The sequence below is a fragment of the Enoplosus armatus genome, chromosome 3 (genome assembly GCF_043641665.1).
Source record: "Enoplosus armatus isolate fEnoArm2 chromosome 3, fEnoArm2.hap1, whole genome shotgun sequence".
Taxonomy (NCBI): domain Eukaryota; kingdom Metazoa; phylum Chordata; class Actinopteri; order Centrarchiformes; family Enoplosidae; genus Enoplosus; species Enoplosus armatus.
Genome location: NC_092182.1, coordinates 15,068,028 through 15,092,730, shown reverse-complemented (window position 1 = coordinate 15,092,730; position 24,703 = coordinate 15,068,028). Strand labels below are relative to the sequence as shown.

Genomic DNA, 24,703 nt, shown 5'->3' with positions numbered 1-24,703 from the left:
TGTCGCCGTCCCGTTTTAAACTGCCATCTAGCATCTCTTGAACGCCCTTTCAATTAATGGGGCTTGCTGGGATTGATCTCACTTGTGAGCGAGCGTGTGTGTGTGTGTGTGTGTGTGTGTGTGTGTGGAGGAACACGGGCTGCACTCAGTCTGCAGCTCTGCAGTAGCTACCATGTGTCCTCTCACTATCCGGAGCTCGGAGCGCTTTTTATGTGCTCCTGTCATGCTCGGTGGATTTCAACATTTTTGCGTCAAGAAACAAGCAAACAGTGGTCTCACCGGGACTGTGCTGTATCCGTGCGCTATCGGATAGGCCTAGTGGCCAAAACCCCCTCAGTGCTCTACCTTTATGTAGGTCATCAATGACAACATCTGCGATATGAAAGGAGGCTTTTCGTCAGCATGTGGTTATTAATGATGCCTTTGCACCGAGGGCCCTTACCTTCTGCTGTCGCCTTGCCATATCTGTGGGCTGTTTTGCATTGAATGGGTACGCGACGCATCGCATCACAAAAACATACAACTGCAGCTTCTTTTTACGGTCTTCTTCGTCCCTCTGCAGCTTCTCCAGGTCCTCTTTCTCCTCGCTGGCGGCGGACGGGCTCGGGCTGGTCGGACGGGCACTGCTGCGGCTGCTGCTGGGCGCTAGTCCACCCGAACTCTCGCTGGTCCTGCTCGGAGAGATGCGGGATCCGGCCTGAGGTGCCATCGCCTCTTTGCTTTCCTCCTCCACTATCCCATCAGATTCCTCCTCGCTGGACGACGGATCTAACATCTTGCTCTAGAGGTGATGCGTCTCTACGGAAGTCCTGACCTACTGAAGGAAGGATTTTCTTTTTCTTTTGATATCCCCCGGTGATGGTTGTGTCTTATCCGTCCCTGGATTTCATGTAGAATATGCCCGAAGTCAAGACAGGGATAGGCCCTTGATTGTACTCGCTCGCTGAGAGATGTCAGCAGTACGAGTGGTGCTGGAGGAGGTTTAGTCTGCTTCACACTGAGCTTTCTCCGCCTGCGCCGAGCACTCGTCGATGCTTACGTATTTTCTGTATTTTATTGGCCAGTCACCGCTGCGGATGTGAGAGGGGGAGGTGAGAAGGGAGCGGAGGGGAGGGGCCGGGCTAGTGGAGGCTATAGTGCACAGATGAGAGGAAGGAGAAAGCGGGCGATGGCCTCTCCCTGCCTGCCAGGCGGGGGACGCAGGCGCGCGCGCGGGGGGTGGGGGGGGGGGAGCTGGCCGTGGTCCTGAACCGAGAACCAGAGCAGAGAGTGAAGGAAGCGCCTGTACTCGTCCTTTATCATCATCATAACGCTCTGCAGTGGTACACCTAAGATGGCTGCCACGGGACTTCTCTGATCTTGTCACTGAAATGGGGAACATTATTCAGTTTATGGGGCTGTGCACGCGGGATGCAGATGAGTTTGGTGTGAAATGTTCAGAATGGCTCCTGAGCCGCGCGTTGCTGAAGGGCGGGGTGGCCATAAAGACCGGGCTGCTCGCTCTCTGTCTGCGGGCTCCTGGTCGACAAATTGATTGTTGCAGCGTGTGTGTGTGTGTGTGTGTGTGTGTGTGCTGGTATCTCTTGTCAGGAAACTGCATTACGCTGCAGTCACACGAGCGTTTCATCTACTAAATAGAGATTTATTATTCAGGCAGGAGTGTAAATCTTCAGGTGTTCAACTTTCTGGCCAAATGTAAGCGTCCAACAGACAGCGTTGATCTTCAATATGAACAGCATTTTAAAGCAACTTTAAAGCGACTTGGTTGAATTATGGTATATGGTTATTAATATTATATAACAGTGTTGTGACACTTTATGCTTTATAACGTGCTCACGTGACCTTTCAAAGCCTTCCAGTGCAGCCTCCAAATAGAAGAAGGTCACTCGAAATCAAACCCACAAAACTACTAAGTGACAAACACACCACATTTACATGACACATGGTTTGCAATATACTCCATTTCTGTACCTGCTTGTGAGGCAACATTTTTCACTCAATCTCACTCAATTTGTTCTTGAGAACACACAAAAAATATTAAATACTCTGGACTTTGCTTTGGCTTTAACAAGATTTATAGTAACAGTAGAGTAATTGCTAATTCAAAACACTGAGGTGGCAGATAAAGATGATATTACTCAGCATGAAATACAGTTTAAATGCAGAGACTGCTTTGATTCTGATTTGCTGACTCAATATGACAGCAGTGACTGTAGGTCACCACTTTCTGACCTTTAGGGGCTTTATTGACCTAATTAAACTGCCAGGCAAATCACTGTTGGCCTAGATGAATTAAGAGAGACACTACCGCACACTTTCACTGATGTGGAACACGTGATTGAGGAGCACATATAATGTTATTATTATTATTATTATTACTATTACATGTAGGCCACAGGGATACAGTTTAGAAAATCTCAGCACATCAATAATCCCCCACTAATGGGTATCACCTTGAAAACCCAACGCTCATAATAATGACACACTATGAAAATGATTCAGACTAAACCACATACAGTACTGGAGCTGATCTGATGATAATTATATCACCACTGCTGATGAGATTTTTTAAAGTGTGGATTTTGTTAAGCTTGTGGCGCTGGTCTGACCACCTGGTCCTGCTCCTGATTGGATTTATCTTAACCCTGGTCTCTCCTTTCATTTACTTCTATTGTTGTTCTCAACCTTTTTGGCTTATGACCTGTTGGAATATAACAATGTTTGCTTATGACTCTTTGTCACGGGTTGCTTTTGTCCATAAATTGGGAGCTGCCGTTCTTTTTCTATTTCTTGACATTTGAATAGGTTGTATAACAGAAACATGCTTTTTAAATTATTTTCTATCTTGTTAACCATTGATTCATCTTGTGTCCCCTCAGGTTGGTAACCTTTGCTCACTGACCTGCCTGCACTTACACATACGGGTGAGATCAATTAGTCACTGATTGGTCCATCTCAACATCGTAACAAGATCCATTTTGAGACATTTTGATGGAAAAGCAGAGGTGTAAGTAATAAACTGAATGATGGTTTGATTCCATTTGCTGCTTCGGTTTCAGGATCCCGGTATTGTGCATGCCTCCTCACTGCCACACTGTCGATGGATTAACCTGTTAGGGGGGGGGCCCTGTTCCAAAATATTCTTTTGGGCCCTTATTCTTCCACCACACTCCCCACCTACCATCCTCCAATGCACACAGCAAACTATACAGGCAGATTAATGAAAGCCCAGAGACCAACCAGTTAGTTTGAAGTAATTTAATTAAACTCAACTTAATGTAGGGATATGTACTATATGAGCACAGCATAAACTAAGATAATTATGTCTTAAAAGTTTGACGCTGGGCCCATCAGTGATTAAATCAATCGTCCTTTTCAATGATGGAAACCATTTCAGATTTTTTACTTTTTGTTTTGCGTCAATGTTATTTTCCCTCCAAAATCATCTTTTTTTTTACCCCTCATGTCGCCCCTCTGACCCTGCATTGTGTTCACCTCCTGCTCCATCATGGCACTTACAGTGCCAGCGCACTCATGACAGGCTTCATGCTGTGAACTCAGCATGCACAGAGGACAAGCAGGCCTCTGCCTACTTCACCTCTGAGATTAAATCGTTTCTGACAGCTGGACTGACTAGCTGCTGCTCCAGATGTTCTTTGCGCGTCTGACCAGCAAATTCCCTGCAGGTAGCCATGCTTTCAAGGACTCCTCTTCTCCAGTTTTGCCCTAGTGGATCTCCTGTCGCCCTGACTTGGCATCTATTCGTTCCTCTGTGTGGTTTTTACTCACACAGCTTGTCCTCGTGGATTCTCAGCATGAGGTCTGCCTGTGTTCCCTGTAGTCCTCAGCTTGTTAGGATCTAAACGGGCCACTGCCAGTTCCTAATGGGTGAGCCAGTTAGTAGAGTGACACCCTTCAGCCTTCTCCTGAGATCCTTTGGTCTAGCACTAACCTCAGCAACGGAAATCTCCAAACCTTTTAAACATTAATAATTGACTGATGTTCTCTGCCCCGCTCCTCTACTTCTACTTGAGTGTGTACACATTAAATGTTGATGTTCTTCAGGGCAACACAGAGACCAGGGTGGAAAAAATGATGTCATAAAACAACAGGCGGAATTTTGTTTGTTTGTGTTTTAACATTTCTGCCTTCATTTTATGGCACATTTCCATGTCAGACTAATGTTCATGAAGTTTAGAAAACAATCCCACCACAACGTCCAGTTAGTAGCTGTTTCGGTGCTTTGGATCATATCACACAATCTTCATCAGGAGATGATGAGTTCACCCAGTTGACATTCAAAGTTCATTTCTGATGAAGATGAAGGTCGTCTAATATTTTTGCCAGAACAGCTGCTAAATAGACCTATCAGGAGATTGTTTTCTCAACTGCTTTTTCCAAAGTCAAGAATGAACTTTGTATCTTAAATTATAAGCCAACATGGGTGAGTTAAACCTGCAATAACACATTCACATGCATTCACTTGGAGTATTCACTCTCTTTCAGGTCTGTTTTGGTTTCCACCAACTCCTGAGGGAAATATCTGGCTCTTTAGCTACTAAATGCTGATGAGAGTGAACTGAACCATAAAGGTGAGATCCGGAAAAACAAAACAATGAGCTGAAACTCACGAGTACACACAACCCCTTTCACATACAAGCAGCGTATGTGATCAGTCGTTAATATAAATATATTTAAAGTGCTTTTTAATATCTACAATTCCATAGCAACTGGGAGAACGCCCTCTGCTGATGGAGATCATGTGATACCATATGATTGAAACCTCCAGAACAGCTACTAAACGGACCTTGTGGTGAAATTATTTTCTCAACTGCTGTTTCCAAGATCAAGAATGAACTTCAGTGTTCATGAAATTTGAGGCAATGTCCCTTTAACAGAAGGTCATGTGATATTTAGTCACATGACCACTTGAAAGCATCTTCTTGACTTTAGATATATTCATAAATATCAATATATCTGTTAGATAAATTGTAATAGGAAAAAATCAGCTATGATATAAATTCCCTGTTGAATCGGTTCCTGGAGAAAGTGAAGGGACTGCTTGTTGAGATATACTTTACTAGATATTTGACAAGGATCAGCGGAGATGAGATGAATCATTTGAACTTCCTTTGACCCTACCCTAGAAATACATTATTAATTGTAGTCATACTCTATGGGGAACCGCCTGACTTTATCGTCACACCTGATACCAGTATCATCTTTACAGCCCTTTTTTACACTAATTCTGTTTCTAAGCAATTAAAAACTACAAAATATACAGGAACTGGGGTCAATGGAAAATGTGAAATCATACAAATCACACAAATAGGACCAATAAGAGTACACTGGAGTCATGTTTTGTGCTTTAATGTGTGTGTCGTCCTGCATGTGTCTTTTGCACACTTGTCATGTGGGTGCCTTTGGAGAGCTGACACAGACAGCATATGTAAAGCGCACAGTGACGCACCAGACATCACTGAATAACTGCAAGATAATATATTCATGACTTCCCCGCCTCAGTTCTCTTGATTTACAAGTCTTCCTGCCATTCTATGTTTATACAGAGCATGTTTATTTTATTCAGTATATATCCTTAAAGAGTGACGGCATGTAAGTTAGAGAGAGAGAGATGAAACATGTGATTATTTATGCAGAAACAGATTTATCTTGTGTGTTTGTATCGTTCAGATCTGTAATCCTCTTTTCAGTCATTAGCTTAGTGTTTAGTCACCAGTCATAAGCTCTGGGTTCAACCGCATTTTAAGAACAGTTTAAAAAAAGCGTTTGTCAGACTGAAAGTGACGCACACACACACACACACACACACACACGCACACACACACACACAGAGGCTCAGAGCTTCTCTGGAGTTAGCTGAGGAGCTCTTTGAAATATTTAAATGCTGGGAGCGTTTTTAATGTGAGATTGATAGAATAGGGTCAGTGTCAGCGTTGCAGCTACTATAGCTGTCTCAGAGAAGACTTCACACCCAGCAAATACTGTATGATGACACTTGATATTTTCACCAGGAACGTGTTTACATCCTGGGTGATGGGCTTTTTAAGATACGCGTTGTAACAGATGTTTATTTATGTGAAAGGGACTGGATGTATGGGTTGCAGAGGAGTGCATTGCTTAACAATTTAAAAACAGAGATGGGCTGTAATTGGCTTTAAGGGGAAAAGGAGAAGACAGTTTTGAAGAAATTAGCAATCTGTACAAATCCTTTTACATAACACAGTCTCGCATGTTTTTTTTCCCCAAAGGCAAAAATAGAAAAGGGAATTCTGATATTCCCATGTTCCCTCTGTGACATTAATCTTGCAGTGAATTTGAGGTGGCATCCCAGCAGGTCCAGAGGAACACATCTGGTCTTTAGTTTCATCTGTTTTACTTCTTGACATCCTTTTTTGTAGAAATGGGCGCTATTTTCTTTACTTACACAATATTCTTCCTATTTTTATTTAACAGATGGACATACAGTAGATAAAATGAACTCCATTTGTTCACTTTTGTAGATTATTTGCACAGTTTATGGTTTATTTCAGATTTCAGGCTACACTGGAATGATCCATTTTTTAAACAAACATACGATTTCAAGTGGACTTGTATCTTTGCTTAGAGTAGCCCCGGGCCAAAGGTGGTCCTCTGGAAGAAAAGAAAACAAAAACATTACAACTCGTTGGGCAGCACATTTCTTTACTGTGTCTTTGCTCAGGATAGGTGAGGCCTCATGAAAACCACCAGATTTATGCTCATCTCTTCCTCCCACAGTTTTCAGGGCAGAGAGGGGAGATGATGCCAGAAAAAGATTCATTAATAATGCAGCGAGAGGCTGGAGCCTCACCACTTCAACATGATGAAAATAAAAACCCCACAGCTGTCGGACCAGCGCAATCCTCTCTTCAACTGGAATATATGATTCATCCAATCAGTGCACTCAACAGTAGATGAGGTGAGATGTATTTAGCTTATTGTACATACAGCAGAAACAAACGTCCACTGGGTTTTTGGAGAGAGAAGAAAGATCAAATGCAGTGAGAAAGTAAGAAGAGCTCATCACTGCAGTTTCAGAGATTTTCCTCTCAATTGGCAAAGCTAAGTACTGCCCCCTGTTGGCTGAATAATCAAAAAGCAGTTAAAGTCATGAAATAAGCAAGGCTACACACAAAGTGAATATTTGACTACATCGCTATAAGAATAGTCTCAGTTGGAAGCAGATTAGAAAAACTACACAGCAAATAAACATCACAGTTTTCTCTCTTATTTAAAGAGTTACTTGATGAAACACCACAAACAATCTAGAGGAGTCAATCTACAAGCTACAGGATCATTTATCTCCAGTCTCTTCTTTTGTAATCCGAGACGGACAAGTAAAATTTAATTGGAAAATAAATGCTATGAGTGAAGAAAAGTGGATTCACAAAGGTATAGACTGTCAATTAAGTTACATTGTCTCCCATTCCAGGAAGAAACAGAATATCAGCGTAAGAACCATATAAATTGTACTTCCTATTGTTCTTACAGTGATTAGTTTAGTAATCACAAACATGGCTGGATTAACCTGTTGGGGGCTCTGACCTCCAACGTACCGCATATATGTACTGTGTACCATGAGAGCCCACTATAAACTAAAATGATTCTTAAAACTAGATTTTGACACAGGGGCTCCTCTACAAGTCATTGACACAAATCAACCTAATAATGCAGCCCATCAGTAGATATGAAGGTGCCAAAATGAACTACACATAATAGATTGGAGTATAATATAGCAAAAAAGAACGTAGAAAGGTTGAAAGCATGAAGGCTGTTATGGGAATAAACTGTCAAAACCTGATGATCTCGAGGATCTATCTTTTTACTATATAATAACCCAGTTATTGACGATAGGAAGAAAATCCTAAATATGAAAGAGTATTTGAATATGGGTCAACATGCATGCATCTCCACAGCTCCACTAGCCTCATTCAAAAAAGGACATTGGATGGACATTTGAAAACTAACATTAGTTATATAGCTGCAAATGGAGCTGTTTTTGTCCTGTCTCTCTCAGCTGAGAATTACAAAAAAAAAATCCCAAACTATTCTTGTCTTTAACCAAATTGTACAGAGAGGTTTTCATGTCTTCATCTGTTCTCATCTAGACTGCTGCATCAACCTCTATTTTTACCCCAGTTTAATGTTCCTGTCAGCCTCCAGCTTGTACAAAATTGGGTTTTAAAATACTCCTCGTGACTTCTGTCTTTACTCTCCAGCGTTGGGTATCTATCACTCACACACACATTCTGGCATCTTGCTACCTTTCAAATCCTTTCACCTCATGTGAACCAAAAAGCAGCCAAGTGATGCTTTGGCACGGACGTCTTCTGGCTGTTTCTCAGTGCAGACTGAAAATGTGATCAGTCATTTTGCCATCAAAAGGCAGCCTGAGGGAATTAGTCAATCAAAGTCACTTCCTCTTATTTAAATAACTTTGCAAGACACACTTCTAATGACTTTTTTTTTTTAAATGTCATTGTTATTCATGTTTTTAATCTTAAGTTTGCTGCTACCCCTGTAGTTGTACTACTTTAAGTTTCCAGTGGCCCATTTACTCCTATTTTTGTCCCAGTAATTCATAAATGATATTAAGATATTTCCAACATGCAGTCTTGTCAGTGTCAAACCTGCAGCTGCTTGATGGATGGATACATTTCTAAGGTTTTTGAGGGCAGACCTGTTTTTACTCGTGTAGGTTTCTGGTGATTAACAGTCATAACACACTTAAAATAGAGCCAGATGACACACAGCATCTTTCAAAAACCCACTTCTTTCAAATTGCCTTTTGGTGATTTTAATGTTGTACGACCTGCACAACATTGCAGTTCATTTTACTGTCTTGTGTGTTGTGTTCTGTATTTATGGCTTTTAGTTTGTTTCTTTAATGTGCTCTGGTTTTATTGTGAAGCACGTTGTAACTGTGCTTTGAAAGGTGCTATAGAAATAATGAATATTATTATTATACTACATTATTCAATAAACCAGTGTTTTATACTGTAGACTGGCATTTATGTGATATTCTCCTTTTCTTTTTGTATCTTTTTCGACTTAATTTTATTCTAGATTGTTTTACTTATTTTACTTCTTCTATTTATCCTGTTAATTTAATTACTGCTTTTATCCTATATTACTGCCTCCATTATGTTAGTGAGTATGTGTGTTACTTTGTCTCTCACAGCACTTTGTACTCTATAAAAATGTTTATTATCTTAAAGCACCATAATGTGTGATCCAGTGGAGTGGTGATAGCAACACAGGCTCCTGTCTAGAAAATGAAAACAAAAACACTGAGAAAAGAAAGTTGGAGAAGTTGCCAAAGCCATCCCCAGGTCCTCACTCGATTATTGCTTTTCTTCTGTGACTGTTGTGCAATATTAAGGTATGAAATGCCAACAGATTTGATAATGCTGCTGTTTTGAAAGCAAGAAATCAGTTCACCCTCAGAGTGTGCCTGAGATGTTTGTCCAAATTATATTTTTGGATTTAAGAGCCCCTCCATCCAAAAAGGCATTAAGTCATCTCTGATTAAGTCATGTGCACAACCCTAAAATAAAATCTGTAATGCAGATTTGTCACCAAAAGAGGTCAGCAGAATCCTTTTTATATCGATGCAAATGGCCTAATCGTTAGAAAATAAAATGTGATTAAATCATCCACAATGATTACAATGGAGATGCACATAATCTGCTGTACAAAAAAAATGTTTTATCATGTTGAGCACTGATTAATTACTATTTCAATCACAATATTAAGGGTTGTTTTGTAGAAGAGACATGTTAGGGACCCTAAACAGTTTGCCTCAACCCAAAACCAACCATGTCCTTGATTACATAATATCCCAACACAAGTTGTGCAAAGTTTGAAACACTTTCATTTTAATTATTCATCAGACCTTAATGTGATGACTAAGTCTCAAGCATGTTTTTTGTCTGTTCTCAGTGATGCAGCTGATGTAGATATGAGGCACAGTTAAACTAGAGAGAGCCAGATACTGCAGTCTTGAGTTTTACAGCATTACTCTAATGTTCTTATTCTAGTTTAGTAAGTATTTTGAATTGAATTGAAGTTCAAAGGTTTATGATCATCTCCATTAAGCCACTACTGAAGTTTAAGTCCATGAAGATGTGCTGAAGTTGTTGCTGTCCTGTGAAACCATGTATCATATGGTGACAGGCCTGTTTTCAGCCTCTTGACTGTGCATTCTATCAGATAATAAAATGTTTTTTTAACAGATCATCCTATCTTATTATCTTGTAAGTATGAACATTTTACTCTGTCCCCCAAGGAACACCTGATCCTTCAGTTTGTCTAAATAATTCAAAATCTCTAAATGTGGAGTTTTCATTACAGTGACGCAATGCTGCAGCAGATATTTCTATTTGTTTCGTGTTTTTCTGATGGAGCCTTATTTAGAAAAAAAGATATTTTGAGAGCGACATCCTCATGGTCTAACAATAAACAGTAAACAACAAACAACCACTTACAGTTTGCTGCAGTGTTTGAGAACAAATGTTCAGAGAAACAGAAAATCTCAGACTCCTCCCTGGGCAAGATCTCTCCTGTCAGCCCTCCCCTCTGCTGCAAAGAGTCGCTCTCCTCTTCCTGTCTACATCAGTGGCATTTCAACCTGATGACAAAAGCTGTCGACACTGCGAGGAGTCAGACTTGAGATCTGTGATTTTTAAATGTGTATGGTTATATTTGCTCCGGTAAGTTTCATTTCTCTTAGTCTTGTCATTTCTTCATTTATCTATTGATTTAGATTCTAATGATCTCTGCTTCTATTCATTTATAATGCACACTACATTTTCTGAATTACAATGTCAACTGTGATCTCGATGTTTTTGATCCATTTCATGATTTGATGATTGAAAAATAACTCCATGAAATGTCAGTCTGGTTTGGCATCAGTGCAGTTTGTTGATGCAACATGTGCCATGTTTATTTAAAAGTAAAGAAAAACCTATTCAAAGTAGTTGACACAGAGTAAATCTCTTATTCTTAATATAAATATTCTGCACAAGTAAGTCCAGTCCACATTAGTCCAGACTTGTGTGTTACATCTTCAAACTGAGCCTCACTGTGCTGCTGTGGCCACCCTCCAGCACACAGTGAGCAGCTCTGTTAGTTGTCTTCCGACCTTTAAATTATTCAGGTTTTGTTTTCAAACTAATTATGAATCTCAATAACTGGTCCTGTAATTTATTGATGTGTTTACATTATGCAGTGAGCAGCACTCACACAACTGATGTTGGATGAATATCAGATATAAAATATATATGAATTATCAACAGCTGGTGATCCTTTTATGACTTTCTTTTGTTTTTGTAGATTTTTGCCATCTGTGCTTTTGCAACATGTGGAGGATACTATGGTCACCTCCAGGTTAAAGTGGACTGTGCCGACAGGAGGCAGAGTAACCTCAGCATCAACATTAATTTTGGCTATCCGTTCAGGTAAAGTACTTGTTTGTGCTTTCTTTTACATACATCCACCAAGTGACTCTTGTTTCAAATGTCCAAACATCTGAAACAGAGCAAATTCACTGAAAACTCAATATACATTAATTTCCCATGTTGTTTTTACTTTTGACCTTTGGTCTCATTAGATAATATATATAAATACATAAGGAACAAATATAAATTGTCATATAATTTGTTTCTATGACATTTACTTTGATATTTGACAATTAACTGGCACATAATACATTAATAATACATACATTTACATGTTTTGATTTAGATCATTTTATATCATTTTAAGATGTGAATAAACTAACTAACTGAGAAAAGGTGAAGATGCTTTCAGACTAACCAGACATGTCCACAGTGATCATCTCTGCATATTCCAGGAAACTGGTCAGCCAGACATAAAAAAAAATAAAATAAGATTTGAAAGCTGCACAGCTCTACTCCATCACGTTGTCAGGCTCAGCAGACAGGAGCTGCTCTCGCCCAATTAAAGAACAGGAAGCCGGACAACTGAGCAGGAAGCCAGCCCAATTTAAGATCCTCGAGTCCAAAATGTTCCACTGCATCATTAGATAAAAACTGTACCTGGGGTCCTATCAGTCGGGACTTAACCTCATGAGGTCTCTTGTGATGTTACAGCACTACATCCTGCAACTCGAAGTAACTGATAAGCTGATGAGCAACAAAAAAACGGGCTCTGTCTTGTTCCCCGTTTCATTTTGACCCCTGCAGACCTGCATGTACTCGAGACCATCTCTGACTTTGTGTTACAGAAACACTACTGAGATGTTTGGAGGATGAGAAAAGAGCGACTCTATTTGTCCATTCGTCAGCCTTGTTGCTATTTATTGAAGAAAGCTCTCATGTATACAGAGCTAGAGCAGATGATCATTAAGTTTCAGGGTGCACGGTGGAAATATACAAATGCACTCATGAATTAAAATACACTTCAGTTGGATATTACTCATCGACTCAAGCCAAAATAAGATGCGTTGAATTTCACAACAATAAAATCACATTTGACTATTTCAAAAGATCACTCCACCATTATTCTATTTCATTGGATGTTAGAATTTGATTATAATAGACTGAATAATATTTTTGTTGCCTTTCACTAAAACCAAATAACCTCCTTGTTTGACTGAATGGCTTCCACATGTCTTCATATCTCAGAGAGCGACTGGCCACCATTAACATTTCATTAGGACGATGAATGGTGTGTATGTGGTTGTGGTTGTGGACTCTCTGGTCTTGTGGTGCAGCAGTGCAGCAGTGTGGTCGACCACCAGCCAAACAACATGTTTCAGAGTCAGCGTCAGTGATGGCCAAGTGTCTAATTAACAGTTCAGCTGACTTGACACAGGGTCTGTGTGTCAGTTCAGTGGAGCCCGCTCTCGTCATGTATAAATAGCTTTGCTTCCGATAGAATTTTAGTATATTTCACTTCTTTTGAAATGTTATCTCATTTCTGATGTAATGAACTGGAAAAGTTACAGGGAGGTTTTCATGTTTTGAATTACAGTATTTTGGACATCTGGACAAGAGAGGTGTGTGTGTGTGTGTGTGTGTGTGTGTGTGTGTGTGTGTGTGTGTGTGTGTGTGTGTGTGTGTGTGTGTGTGTATTTTGCTCACAGCTTGATAACAAAATGAGACAATGACTGATGAAAAATATTTTTAGATCCATCTAAATACAGTTTGCATCTAAGTATAGTTTTCCTTAATCTATAACAGCGACAGCAAAGCAAATGTTTTGCTTAACTACTTACTTCTTGTGGTCAGTTCTTTATTTTTAAGACTCAATATTTAAGACTCCATGCACCACATGCGCAAGCTGTTCATGATTGATATATACTTTTAAAAATGAATAAAATACAAAATAAAATACCATTGAATGTCATGATTAATCCTCATTGTGTGTTGGAAGAAAATGAACTTGGTCCCATCGTGGTGACACCTTCTCCCTTTGCCACTGTGTGAAAGTGAGTTTGGAGACTGTTTCACATTCCAGATGTTGTTGCAGTATAGCTTCCTTTTGTCACATCAGCCACATTGTGTTTTTTTCACTGGCAGCTCCTTAATAAATCTTGTGTAATCGGTCTCTTTGTGTGCAACAGCATATTGTCAGAAGTCTTATGGGAAAGAAAACACGCAGGCTTGTTTTCAATAAAGTACCACAAGGTTTCTCAGCGGTGCGTTAATGTTTATTGAGCTTGAACCTTCCTTTTTTTAGCCACGCGTTTGCTAATGAAAGTGCTCTCAAAGTGCCAGTGAACAATAGGCAGCTAAATGTTTCCTACAGGCTGAATCTTCTCACATGTCAGTTTTATAACAACCTGTATTTTTTTCCAGATTCACTACCAACCTCCTCTCTCTATCTCGTAGATTACAAGAAGTGCATTTCAAGGCTCCCTTGTGTGAGGCAAAGAGAGAAGAGATTATTTTCCTGGATGGAGACTTTTCCTCAGCTGCTCAGTTCTTCCTGACTGTGGGTGTTTCTGCTTTCCTGTACTCTCTGCTGGCAACCGTTGTCTATGTCTTCTACCAGAACAAGTACCTGAAGAACAACAGAGGCCCGCTCGTGGTCAGTGAGTTCATACCTTCAACAAACACTCCTCTAATGTCCTAGCAGGAGTTACAGTGTGATAATGTTTGTTTTCGTATGACATGAAACACATTCAATTGACTGTGTGACTCTTTGCGTCCCTTCATGTCTCCCTTCTACTCTTTTGTCCTGAGCAGGATTTTGTTGTTACAATCATCTTCTCCTTCATGTGGCTGGTCAGCAGTTGTTGTTGGGCCAAAACTCTTTCTGACATCAAGACGGCCACAAACCCAACACAGGTGCTTCTGCTCATCTCAGCCTGCAGAGCTCAGGAGAACAAATGTACAGCTACCCAGGAGCCTCTCTGGTCACGTCTTAATACATCTGCGGTAGGTATTCAGCCCACAAATGACCTGCAACTCAAAAGTGGATGAAACAAGCCATTAACTTCTGTCCCTTCTTCTATCTCCAGGTTTTTGGTTTTGTAAACGTCGTCCTCTGGGTTGGAAATATCTGGTTTGTCTTTAAAGAGACAGGCTGGTACAAGACAGGTCAGAGATATCCAACCAGGAGTGCTTCTGGGAAACGTGCCAGCGAAATGCGACAGCGGCTCTACAATGAGAGCAGCTTCGACCAGCCAGAGGAGAGTTTTGGTCCACAGCCCTCCAGACAAGACAGTTTCAACCAGTCGAAGGGGGATTTTGGTCAGCAGGTCCACAGACAAGGTAGCTTCAATCAGCCACAAGTAAGCTTGAGCTTACCGCACGCATATCTCGGAAAACCGGTCATTTATGACAGTGAGAACAAGGCGGCTTTCCAAGGGCCGAAGATATTTGTCAATGAGATGTGATGGTATAATGATGAACTAGTTGGAAACGTGTTATTGGCATAAACATTTTCAATGTATTTTCAATTCCCTGATGATACAAGTTGTACCTTGAAATGAAGAAATTTGAAGTAATTATTATTATTTCTTTTTATTTGTTTGTTTTTATTTATTTATCAAGCTAACCTTTGGCAATAAGCAGGTATTTCTGTGGGCTTTTTCCTCTGCACGTCTCAGAAATCAGGTCAATGTAATTTAAACAGCGAAAAATATGATGGAATATTTGTGGTCACCTTTTGGAGCACCTTGTATGGTTGGTGTCACTCCACCACAGCTATGCCATCAGACATGATGTCCCAGCCATTGAATCCTCACATAACATAAAACAACCAGAAACAATGGGAACACGGTGGTTGTAGCATAAAAACAAACAATATGAAGCTGGAGAGTGCTGACCTTCTTGCAGTGTACCTTTAACACAAGCAGCCTAAAAAACAGCCTATAATATAACTTCAGCTCAGGTAGCTTATAACCATGTTACATGTCCCATATATAGATTTAGAGATTACATTTACTAAAAGTACAGTGCAATACAAAGTATCTACAAGCATCCATTAACTACATGATGGAGGAGATTGAAGATTTTACAAGCAAATAGTTTTTGAGCTCAGAAGTGTTGTTTTGGAGAACTCGAGATGTTATTTTGCTGTGTGACTTTATTATTTATTGGATTATTTAAAATAATCTTTGACAATGGGTTTCTCTTTTTAACTCCAGATCTGCAGAAAGCCATAAAAATAAAACTTCAAAGAATAAATGAGAAGTGATCGAGTTGTTTTAGCGTGTTGTTAGGACTGTTGATATTGAACTAACTTCTCTTGATTTATTATGTGTGTTTTTTTTCTTGTAAATGTAAAAGTTTTTTTCTTTTTTCATTTTTTTGTCAAAAGTGTTATACATGACATTACACATTTTGGCCTATACTATACAGTAGGTTTGATGGAAAACATGTTCAGTTACGGTTCAGATATATATCTAACCGATGTGCTATTATAGTTCTCTCTATAAATATTCAATGTTTGATTGTATCATTTATTCCCTTTGTCACTACTGATGGATTCCCTGATATTATAATCAATGTGGCACTCCGGTGTCTATGTTTGTCCCATATTGATTTCAAATGGATAGTGAATGTTGTTTCAGTGGAACTTTAAACATGCTTTTAAAATGATTGTGTGTGTAAATACATGCATATTCACATTTTATTATAACGTTGTCAAAGCTGAGTAAAACAATATGTTGCATACTAAACAAACTAAGATACATAATTTGTGGAATATGTTGAAGTGCTCACGTTACTCATAATCTTACTCTTATACCTTTATTGTCACAGTGCTGGTCATTAAAAAATGTCACAAATGAAAATAATGTTGATATAATTCAGAAGAGACAGTTAAAATTGTGTGCAGTAACTTGAATGTGTGCTGATGGAGATACTGAGTTCATGTCAGATATTAAATTTAGTTTGTTGTTTTACTTGAAGTGTGTCTGAAGTGTTGCTCTGCAGACTTCTTCACTGATATCAAAGAGAGCGTATCCACTACGGAGATGTTGTTACCATGGTTTTTCAGCCTCTTCATTTCCATGGAAAAGGGAACAGAGCAGAGGAGACAAAAAGGGAGGAAATACTGAAAAAGAAATGTGGAAAACCAATATAAGGAATCAGTAATGAATATTGACTCTCATGGAGACACCGGCGTAGACACTAAAGCATGTTTCACACTGTGTACCAGGATTATCTCCACTGCAAAGGCCAGAGGGATAATCCCTCGGGGTGTCTGTTTCATCCTGTCTAAGACAGTTAACATAATACTAACTAAACCTCTTACCCCTCCAACCATCACACAACCTGGAGAGTTTGAAATGTGTTTGATCTCATCAGTAAAGTATAAGTACTGCTATTAAATTCAATTACTTACACGTCAATTAAGGATGTTATGTTGATAATTTCAGTTTTGAATGAAAAGTGGTGGCCACTTTATTTGTTGTGTTAAAAGTCAGCAGGTTCCAGCCACCACAGGCAAAGCAAATACTTTTTATTCATGATCCTTAGTGACAAAGATTGTCAATAAACTTTCTGATGTTTGACAAACAGTTCTCATTCTATGAAAAGCACAAACAATTTTATGGGAACGCACTTGGACACATTCATCACCAGGTTTTGCCAAACGTTGCCACCTCTCTCTACAATACATGACATATTGCACTGTCCTCTGTTACACTTCCTGAGCTTTCTCCCCGTTAAAGATTGTTTCCCTTCGTTTTCCTTCTAAACGTACGTACTTCAATATAAGTACAATTTACTTGACTTGAAAAGTGAGAGTAGATTAGTTTTATTCTTAACATCACCTGCTGTTTTAGCAAGCTGATATCAGATAGTTGCGTGATTTTCTAAATCTGTAATAATAAGACTATAATAATACTAATATGATTTTTTCATTTTTCAACGCAGCTTGAAATCTCATGCCTGACACTGGAACCATTAATATTGCTGAATATTTTAGTTCAGTTTATTTGACATTACTGAAAGGATGACATCAAGTGTTCATTTTATTCCACTGTGGCCCATGTTTGTTTACCAGTACGGTGAGCTTACGTTTGCAAAGTTCCCAAAGGCCATAATTTTACCTTCTTTTTAACATTATTGTACTTATTGTGTCCCCAACAACCAAAACCAGAATAGGGACAATAATGTGAAAATATCATAGAGCTCATACTTTGTCTCATCAGTATCATGGAAGTTTATCATCTCCTCCTCACAGTGAACAGGAGCCTGGAAATACATCCAGTGCATCCCCCAAGTTTGTTATTAAGACCTCTGTATGCAGCTCCTCCTCTCTGATCCGAGCAATTAGAACAAAGAGAGGCGATGCTCGTCTCTGCCTGCCCCCTGACAGAGACACTAAGCACATGCAGGTGTCCAGAGCTTCTCTTTGAAGAAAATTACAGTGTATGTACCCACAGCATGACAATTAGGATCAGGTTATCAGCAGGAAATAAAGGGCTACATCATGGGATAGAGGGCCTATCGGGTACGGGAGAAGGGTGTATTTATATGTAATTAATCCCCTGTGAGCTGTAACATGTTACTGGTGTGTAACGTCTATGGTTGGTTATGTCTGTATTTCCCAGCAGCAGAACACGAAGCAACCATGACTTTTACTGTGGAGCATTGACACCTGCAGGGGGCATCATCTGCCTGTCTCATCGCTTGAAAGCTGTCCAACAGAGGATTCAGCTTGTTTTAAATGATTTTTTAAAAATCTAGTTCATTAAGCTTTTGTTGTCTTACACACCTGCCATATTCCAGCAGAGCAGAAATGATGTGTAACTTTCCGCTTTCAAAATGTATGTCTGCTTACAGTCTCCAAACCACATAGTATGGCATGCTGCTCTGCAGATGGTATGTTAAGGTTAAAGTAATGACACTGGCCTCAAGGGGGTGGTATAGCAGCATACCAGAAATACAGCATGCATGAGTTTGTCTATGTTCTGCAGGGTTCGCACAGCAGATGCAACATGATAAATTGTGTTAATCATGTCTTTCTATCAAACTGTAGCCACATGAGTCTCTCGTCTTCACTTTGTTCAACAGCAAGTGGGAGTTTTTATTTCATTAATTTCATTTTAACAACACACATAATTCTCAAACGTATGTGGTCTGTGGAGGCGTGTTTATTACCAAGCCATATGAAACAGCTAGTTATTATTATTAGACGACTTCAGATGATGTCAACTTAACATTTATTCTTTTGTGAAGTACTCTGTCAGACTCTGTCAGACGCGTGTCGTTGCTCACGTCGTGGCTCATCATCTCCTTGTAACGTTCACTACAGTTGCAGCTGGGCTGTGATCTAGAGCAAGACTGTATCATCATTATTATCTGTGATATCTAGAGGTTCTGTTCATCTAAATATGTCATGTTTTCAAAAGGTGAGGAACCTGTACTCTGAAAGAAATGTAAAATCATACCCTCACCAAAAGGCATTATACTAATTGTCGACCTGTGGGTATAACACTTAAATTCACATGGATAATTCTGTGTTTTAGTGACTTTTCTAAATGACTGTCACATTAATTTGCAGACACTTAGGATGTAAGAAATGCATCATTATCATTGCCTACAACATCAATTTAGTCAGGTTTGTGTGTACAAAGTTTTTTTTATAACTACTTATTATTTTCATTCTCTTTTTTCTTTTTTGTTCCTTTCTCTGTTTTTATCTTTCGTAAACCCACTTCATTGTCATGCCATTACTGTCATTACTGATTGTGTTGCTGTGTGGTATGTTGAATATACAGTATGTTGGGATTCATTGATTCAGTTTCGGCATTTTGCTCATGCTTATATTCTTTTTTATGTTGCCTATGTTACCTCAGAATCAGAATCAGAATCAGAAACTGTTTATTGCCAAGTAACATACATTACAAGGAATTTGCCGTGGTCTGAAGGTGCTATTGTTTCGATAACAAATAAGTAGAATATAAAAGGTAAAATAAGAATAAAAACAAAAATAAGATAAATAACAAACAGTGCAGTGACCAGAATAAAGTAAAGTGTCCAGATAAAGTGTCCAGTAGGGGGTGGGTGCGTTAATGTAACGCAGGGGGGACAGGGGTGATGTACGTTAATATAACGTATAACTTGTGTTTGTGTTCGGGGAGGTGGGGGGGGGTCAGTGAGAGTTTGTCAGGTTGACTGCAGAGGGGAAGAAACTGTTTTTGTGGCGGGAGGTTTTGGTCCTGATGGACCGCAGCCTCCTGAGGGGAGGGGGTCGAACAGATGGTGTCCGGGGTGGGAGGGGTCAGCAGCGATCTTCCCTGCTCTCCTCAGGGTCCTGGAGGAGTACAGGTCCTGAAGAGATGGGAGGTTGCAGCGGATCACCCTCTCTGCAGAGCGGATGATACGCTGCAGTCTGCGTCTGTCCTTGGTGGAGGCAGCAGCGTACCTATGCTCTGACTTGTCCATTTTCATATATCAGGAATTCCTCATTGTTTGAAACTTGCATTCATGTTACCCAAAGTCACAATTACTGTAAAACAATTGCTGTATATTTAACACGACCTGCTGGTTGAGCAGCCGTCCCTAGATGCCCTCTGCTCTTATGATCGCTTAAGAGGATTCACAAAGACTACAATGAGGGATTACAGCGGGATTATATATCCATGTCTGCTCAATAGTGTATCATTGACTGACAGACTGCGACTCGACAGCTTTTGAGTAGTTACACTTGCCACTTGAGAGTGAGATGATGAGAATGTGATGAGAAGGGGACCCCAAATATGCAATATTTTACATTTTTAGATTTCAAAAGGTAGTATGTCTTCTGCAGAGGGATCTTCCTTTTATCCCTGTCAAAAAAGTTTTGATCTTTCTTTCTTTTTTCTTATCCAGTTCGAAGGTCTAAGGATGGTGGATGTCACATGTTGTACAGATTTTAAAGCCCTTTGAGACTTGAGCTACAGGGAAAACCATAATGATTATCAAACTAATCAAATAACATATATTGTTTGTCAAATTGCTCAAAAAAATATTCTGTATCACAAATCTGTGAATTTAAACTGCAGGTAATCAAACCAGAATGTATAGTTCAGAGATTAAAAAAACACACCAGTACATTTCTTTTCATGCATGCATTTATTATCTACTCCATCCTAGATTTTTTTTTTCTTTTTCATAAAATACATGAAAATGATGCCACATAGTTACATGAAAATATTCCTCATGTGATCACACATTAATCATAGCAGAAAGTATCATATTTCAGAAGGGTTTAGCTTGACTTGAGAGTTGAGGTGTTTTTATGTTATCAAATTCTGTACAGTGAGTCACAGTTTCATTCACGCTCACTCACTCACTCATATGCTCTCTGACACACGCAGACACACAAATGCTGCACGAGAAAATCTCCACAGCAAATGCATTTCTTCACATATACATATTAACAGATGAGATAGAATTCCTTAGTGTTTGGTCCAGAGTCCATTCATCAAATCCATGAATCCATTTGGCAAAAGTTCAAGACTTTTTTTTCTTTTGTTTTCCTCTGGATCTTTTAAAATATGGAAGCAATCAGTAAGGAAAATGTCCACAGATTTGAGGATGTCATCGTGATTAAGACACAGAGGACACTTCTGTCTTGCTGGTAGAAACTGAGGTCTCATCCTCCACCATGCCGCCCATTCCAATAGTGCTCAGCATGCAGTTACGGAACTGGGAAGGAGAGAAAAGACAACAAAATCAGCAATGAGTACATGGTTCATGACTCAATAAAGAAGAAAAAGCAAATACTGGAAATTATAAAACACATTGAACCAACCTGTTTGTTAAACAGCACATAGATGACAGGATTATACAGGGCAGAGCTCTTTGCAAAGAAGGCGGGGATAGCTGCTGTCATGGCGGTGAAGGAAGCTCCCTTGTTCAGGAAGATCCAGCCGGCGAAAGAGGCATATGGTGTCCAAGCTACCAGGAAGCCAAAGACCATCAAGACGCACATACGTGTCACTTCCTTCTCTGCTTTCTGGGTGGAGGCTGAGTCCTGCTGCTGGGCTGCGGCCTGAAGAAAGAAAGATAATCAGCGTGTTGTACGTTGGCAATTTATAATTAGTTAACATTAATGATACAGGGGGCAAAGAACATGCACAAAAACTTCACTTACAGCTTTGACAGTCAGCACAAGGCTTCCGTAAGTGAAGAAAATGAGGAAGACGGGAACAAAGAAGTGGACGACAAACATGTAGATGACGTATGATTCATTGTTGTAGCCTGGGGCCAGAGTGTAGTAGTCGGGTCCACAGGAGCACTGCATGCCCTCAGGAAGGTACCTGTGTGAGGTTTAAGAAGAACAATTCATGCAGACATTCATCAAATTAAATCAACCCTCTACTGTATCTACTGTATCTAAGAACATAAGAATGGTTTGTTTGAGTGGTTTAAAAATATATAAATCTTGCTTAGAATTTCATATTAAACTAAAGTTTAAGATTTAAAGTAATGTGTGAATTACCTGGACCAGCCAAAAAGAGGGGGAGCAGCACATGCGAGAGCCATGATCCAGGTGAAAATGACCCCAGCTGCAGCATGAGTTCCACTGAACTTGAAGCTTCCCATGGGTTTGCAGACGACGATGTATCTCTCAACAGCCAGGACGACCAGGGACCAGAGAGCAACTTCACCTGCAGAGAGAATGGTAGGAGAGAAGTCATTAATTCATATTGTGCAAAGAGTTTCTCGAAACACATTGAAGACAGGCAGAAGAGAAAAACTCCTTCTTCTTTCTCACCTCCAAGTGTGGCCATGAATCCCTCAACAGCGCAGGCAGTGGCACCGAGAATGAAGTAGCCGTTAACAGCAGATGTGATAGTGATGGTGAATCCGAAGCTGCACATGATCAGTCCAGCCACAGCCAGGTTGACCAGGATGTAGTTGAGAGGTTGCCGGAGCTTCTTGTTCTGAGCCGTTACCAACAATGTCAGACCGTTGATGGGAGTTCCAGTACAGATCAGGAAGAACATGTAGAAAGCTAGAAGCTTGAACATGATGGGATCTGCCAGATAATACTGCTGGTATTCAAAAGGACTTCTAACAATCCCAGTCCTGTTGGACATGGGGATGTAGAAGTTCTTGCCCTCCGTGCCATTGGGCTCGAATCCTCCTTCCCAAGCCATCTTCAGTTGCCTACTTTGCTGGAGCTTCAACTGATGGAAAGTGGTGGCAGTGCAAAGTCACCCAGTAGTCACGAGTGGTGTCAGCCAACCCCACAGAGACAGCTTATGCTGTCCTGGGTGTTGTTTTATACCATCTCGAGTTCATCCTCAAATTGGTTAGATTAGATTACAAGAGGATTGTAAGGAAGCGGACAGCTCAATCCAGGTTGATAATTGACTTTAAGAAAGTAATGAGGGGCTGTGACCTAAGGAACCTTCTTTACTGTTTCTACATTATAAAATGACTCCTTCATCTATATGTTATATATTAGATATAATATATATATATATATATATATATATTCATTTATTTTAAATGAGGAGAAAATGCTTCATTACAATATCTATCACTTTCTTATATGACAATTACTTTTTCTCTGATTATGGTCTGTTTAAATTCTCACAGTGATAGAAAGAAATTATACTATCTTGGTAGAAATAATTAGTCTATTAGAAATTAAGTTTAAAACATAACTGAAAATCGTCAATATCCCTCTAAGATGGTACTAATGATAAGAATGTATTGCTCTGCTCTGTAATGGTTATTTTATTGTTTTTTACTTTTGCTTCATTTCTCTTGCTTTTATGTCCTTGTAAAGCATTTCATATCATTGGTTTTGAAATGTGCTATATATATATAGCAATATACAATCTATTATTATTATTATTATTATAATTACAATTTAAAATTAACTAATTACATATTTAAGTAGCCTACTGCAGGGAAGAATAAGTGAGGGATTTCATCTTTTTTAAGTAATGATTACTATTGAAATCTAAAAATGCATTGATACACACACACACACACTATCTCAGCTTGCATGCAGATGCAGATTCATCCAGCAGCTGACAGACTCACACCCTGCTGAGAAGCCTCTCTCTGCTCATTACCCCTGACATCGTGTCAAACAGACTGTCCTCTGCGCAGCAACAGAAGTTACTGACTTTTAAATTGTTATTTTCAGACAAAAACAAAATGTATGTTCAGTCTAACTTTGGAGATCAGGATTGGGATGCTCTGCTGGGACACCACGACAAAAGCTGGGAAATTGGGTAAGTTCCAATTCAGGACATCTTATTATCAAATGGAAAATAAGTGGAGAAACTTGCCAGTGTGTGTGTGTGTGTGTGTGTGTGTGTGTGTGTGTGTGCCTTGAGCCTCACTTGTTTCAATATTTCAGTAGCTGTAGAGGTCCCCGTTTATAAAAAGCCAAGAGTAATTTCATCTGTATGTTTAAGTGCTGAACTGCAACCAAGACTGTAATGATGATGTGGTGACAATGTGAGTGACAATGCAGTTCAGCTCCTGTGAGAGTAAAATGAGCAAAACAAAATTTCAGAGTTTCCACTATTTGTGCTGTGTTAAGATATGACTGTGTAGTTTATCTCCTCTGAATGAGCTTAACTAGAATGCACTTCCTCTCAGGTTGTGCACTGCTCCCAACAACCACCAGGCTGCATCGTGGATTGCTCGGTCTGTAGTTCCCCAACTAGTGGTGAGTTTATAGAGGCCATGTAGGTCGAACTTGACAGCTTTATTTTGAATTGTGGCAAATGTCCTGCGCTGCACTTTCGTTTTGAAGTGCCGTTTCCTGCCGCAGCGGGTCGCGTGGCTCTACGGCATCCAGCTTGATGTAAAAGCACAGCGCTTTACAGCTTTGCAAAAGAAGCTGTTGCAGACATGGCTGAACACAAGACATGGGATATATGACATTTGGTTTTACCCACAATGAAGCTCATTATAGTTGGCACTGAGCATTTGCAGGTTACAGCAGTGCTGGAAGAAGATCCTGTATTTACGTTAAAGTAATGATATAATGGAGAATAGTATCCACTATAAATATTTAACTCACGGGAACATAAAAGCAAAATTCACCTACGATATGAAAATAAAAACACTCATGAACTCATAATGGCCCCTTTTAGGGTTTACATTATTAAATATTTAGGATAGTACTATTGCATAACTGACTATTGTTATACTGTTGGATATAACAGTGCATTACATTTCATACATTGCCCATGTTTTGTATGTTAGACTATAACCTACAA

General features: G+C 39.7%; 3 protein-coding genes across 11 annotated transcripts in view; 1 reads left to right on the top strand and 2 right to left on the bottom strand.

The window, feature by feature from the left end:
- The window catches only part of cadpsb (Ca2+-dependent activator protein for secretion b), a 60,789-nt gene extending 60,014 nt beyond the window's left edge, over positions 1 to 775 (bottom strand). For all 9 annotated transcript variants that reach the window (XM_070901985.1, XM_070901990.1, XM_070901988.1 and 6 more), the window contains exon 1: positions 443 to 775. In XM_070901985.1, the coding sequence (XP_070758086.1) occupies positions 443 to 775 (333 nt within the window). The remainder of the gene's footprint in view (positions 1 to 442) is intronic.
- A 9,952-nt stretch (positions 776 to 10,727) lies between these two features.
- Positions 10,728 to 14,905, top strand: synprb (synaptoporin b). The gene is made up of 5 exons (XM_070902879.1): positions 10,728 to 10,751; positions 11,374 to 11,498; positions 13,896 to 14,094; positions 14,253 to 14,444; positions 14,528 to 14,905. The coding sequence occupies exons 1-5, from the start codon at positions 10,728 to 10,730 to the stop codon at positions 14,903 to 14,905; spliced, it is 918 nt and encodes a 305-aa protein (XP_070758980.1).
- A 6,151-nt stretch (positions 14,906 to 21,056) lies between these two features.
- On the bottom strand, positions 21,057 to 22,612 carry LOC139282600 (green-sensitive opsin-like). The gene is made up of 5 exons (XM_070902387.1): positions 22,228 to 22,612; positions 21,952 to 22,120; positions 21,604 to 21,769; positions 21,262 to 21,501; positions 21,057 to 21,155 (listed from the first exon to the last, which is right to left on the bottom strand). The coding sequence occupies exons 1-5, from the start codon at positions 22,610 to 22,612 to the stop codon at positions 21,057 to 21,059; spliced, it is 1,059 nt and encodes a 352-aa protein (XP_070758488.1).
- Positions 22,613 to 24,703: the final 2,091 nt, after the last annotated feature.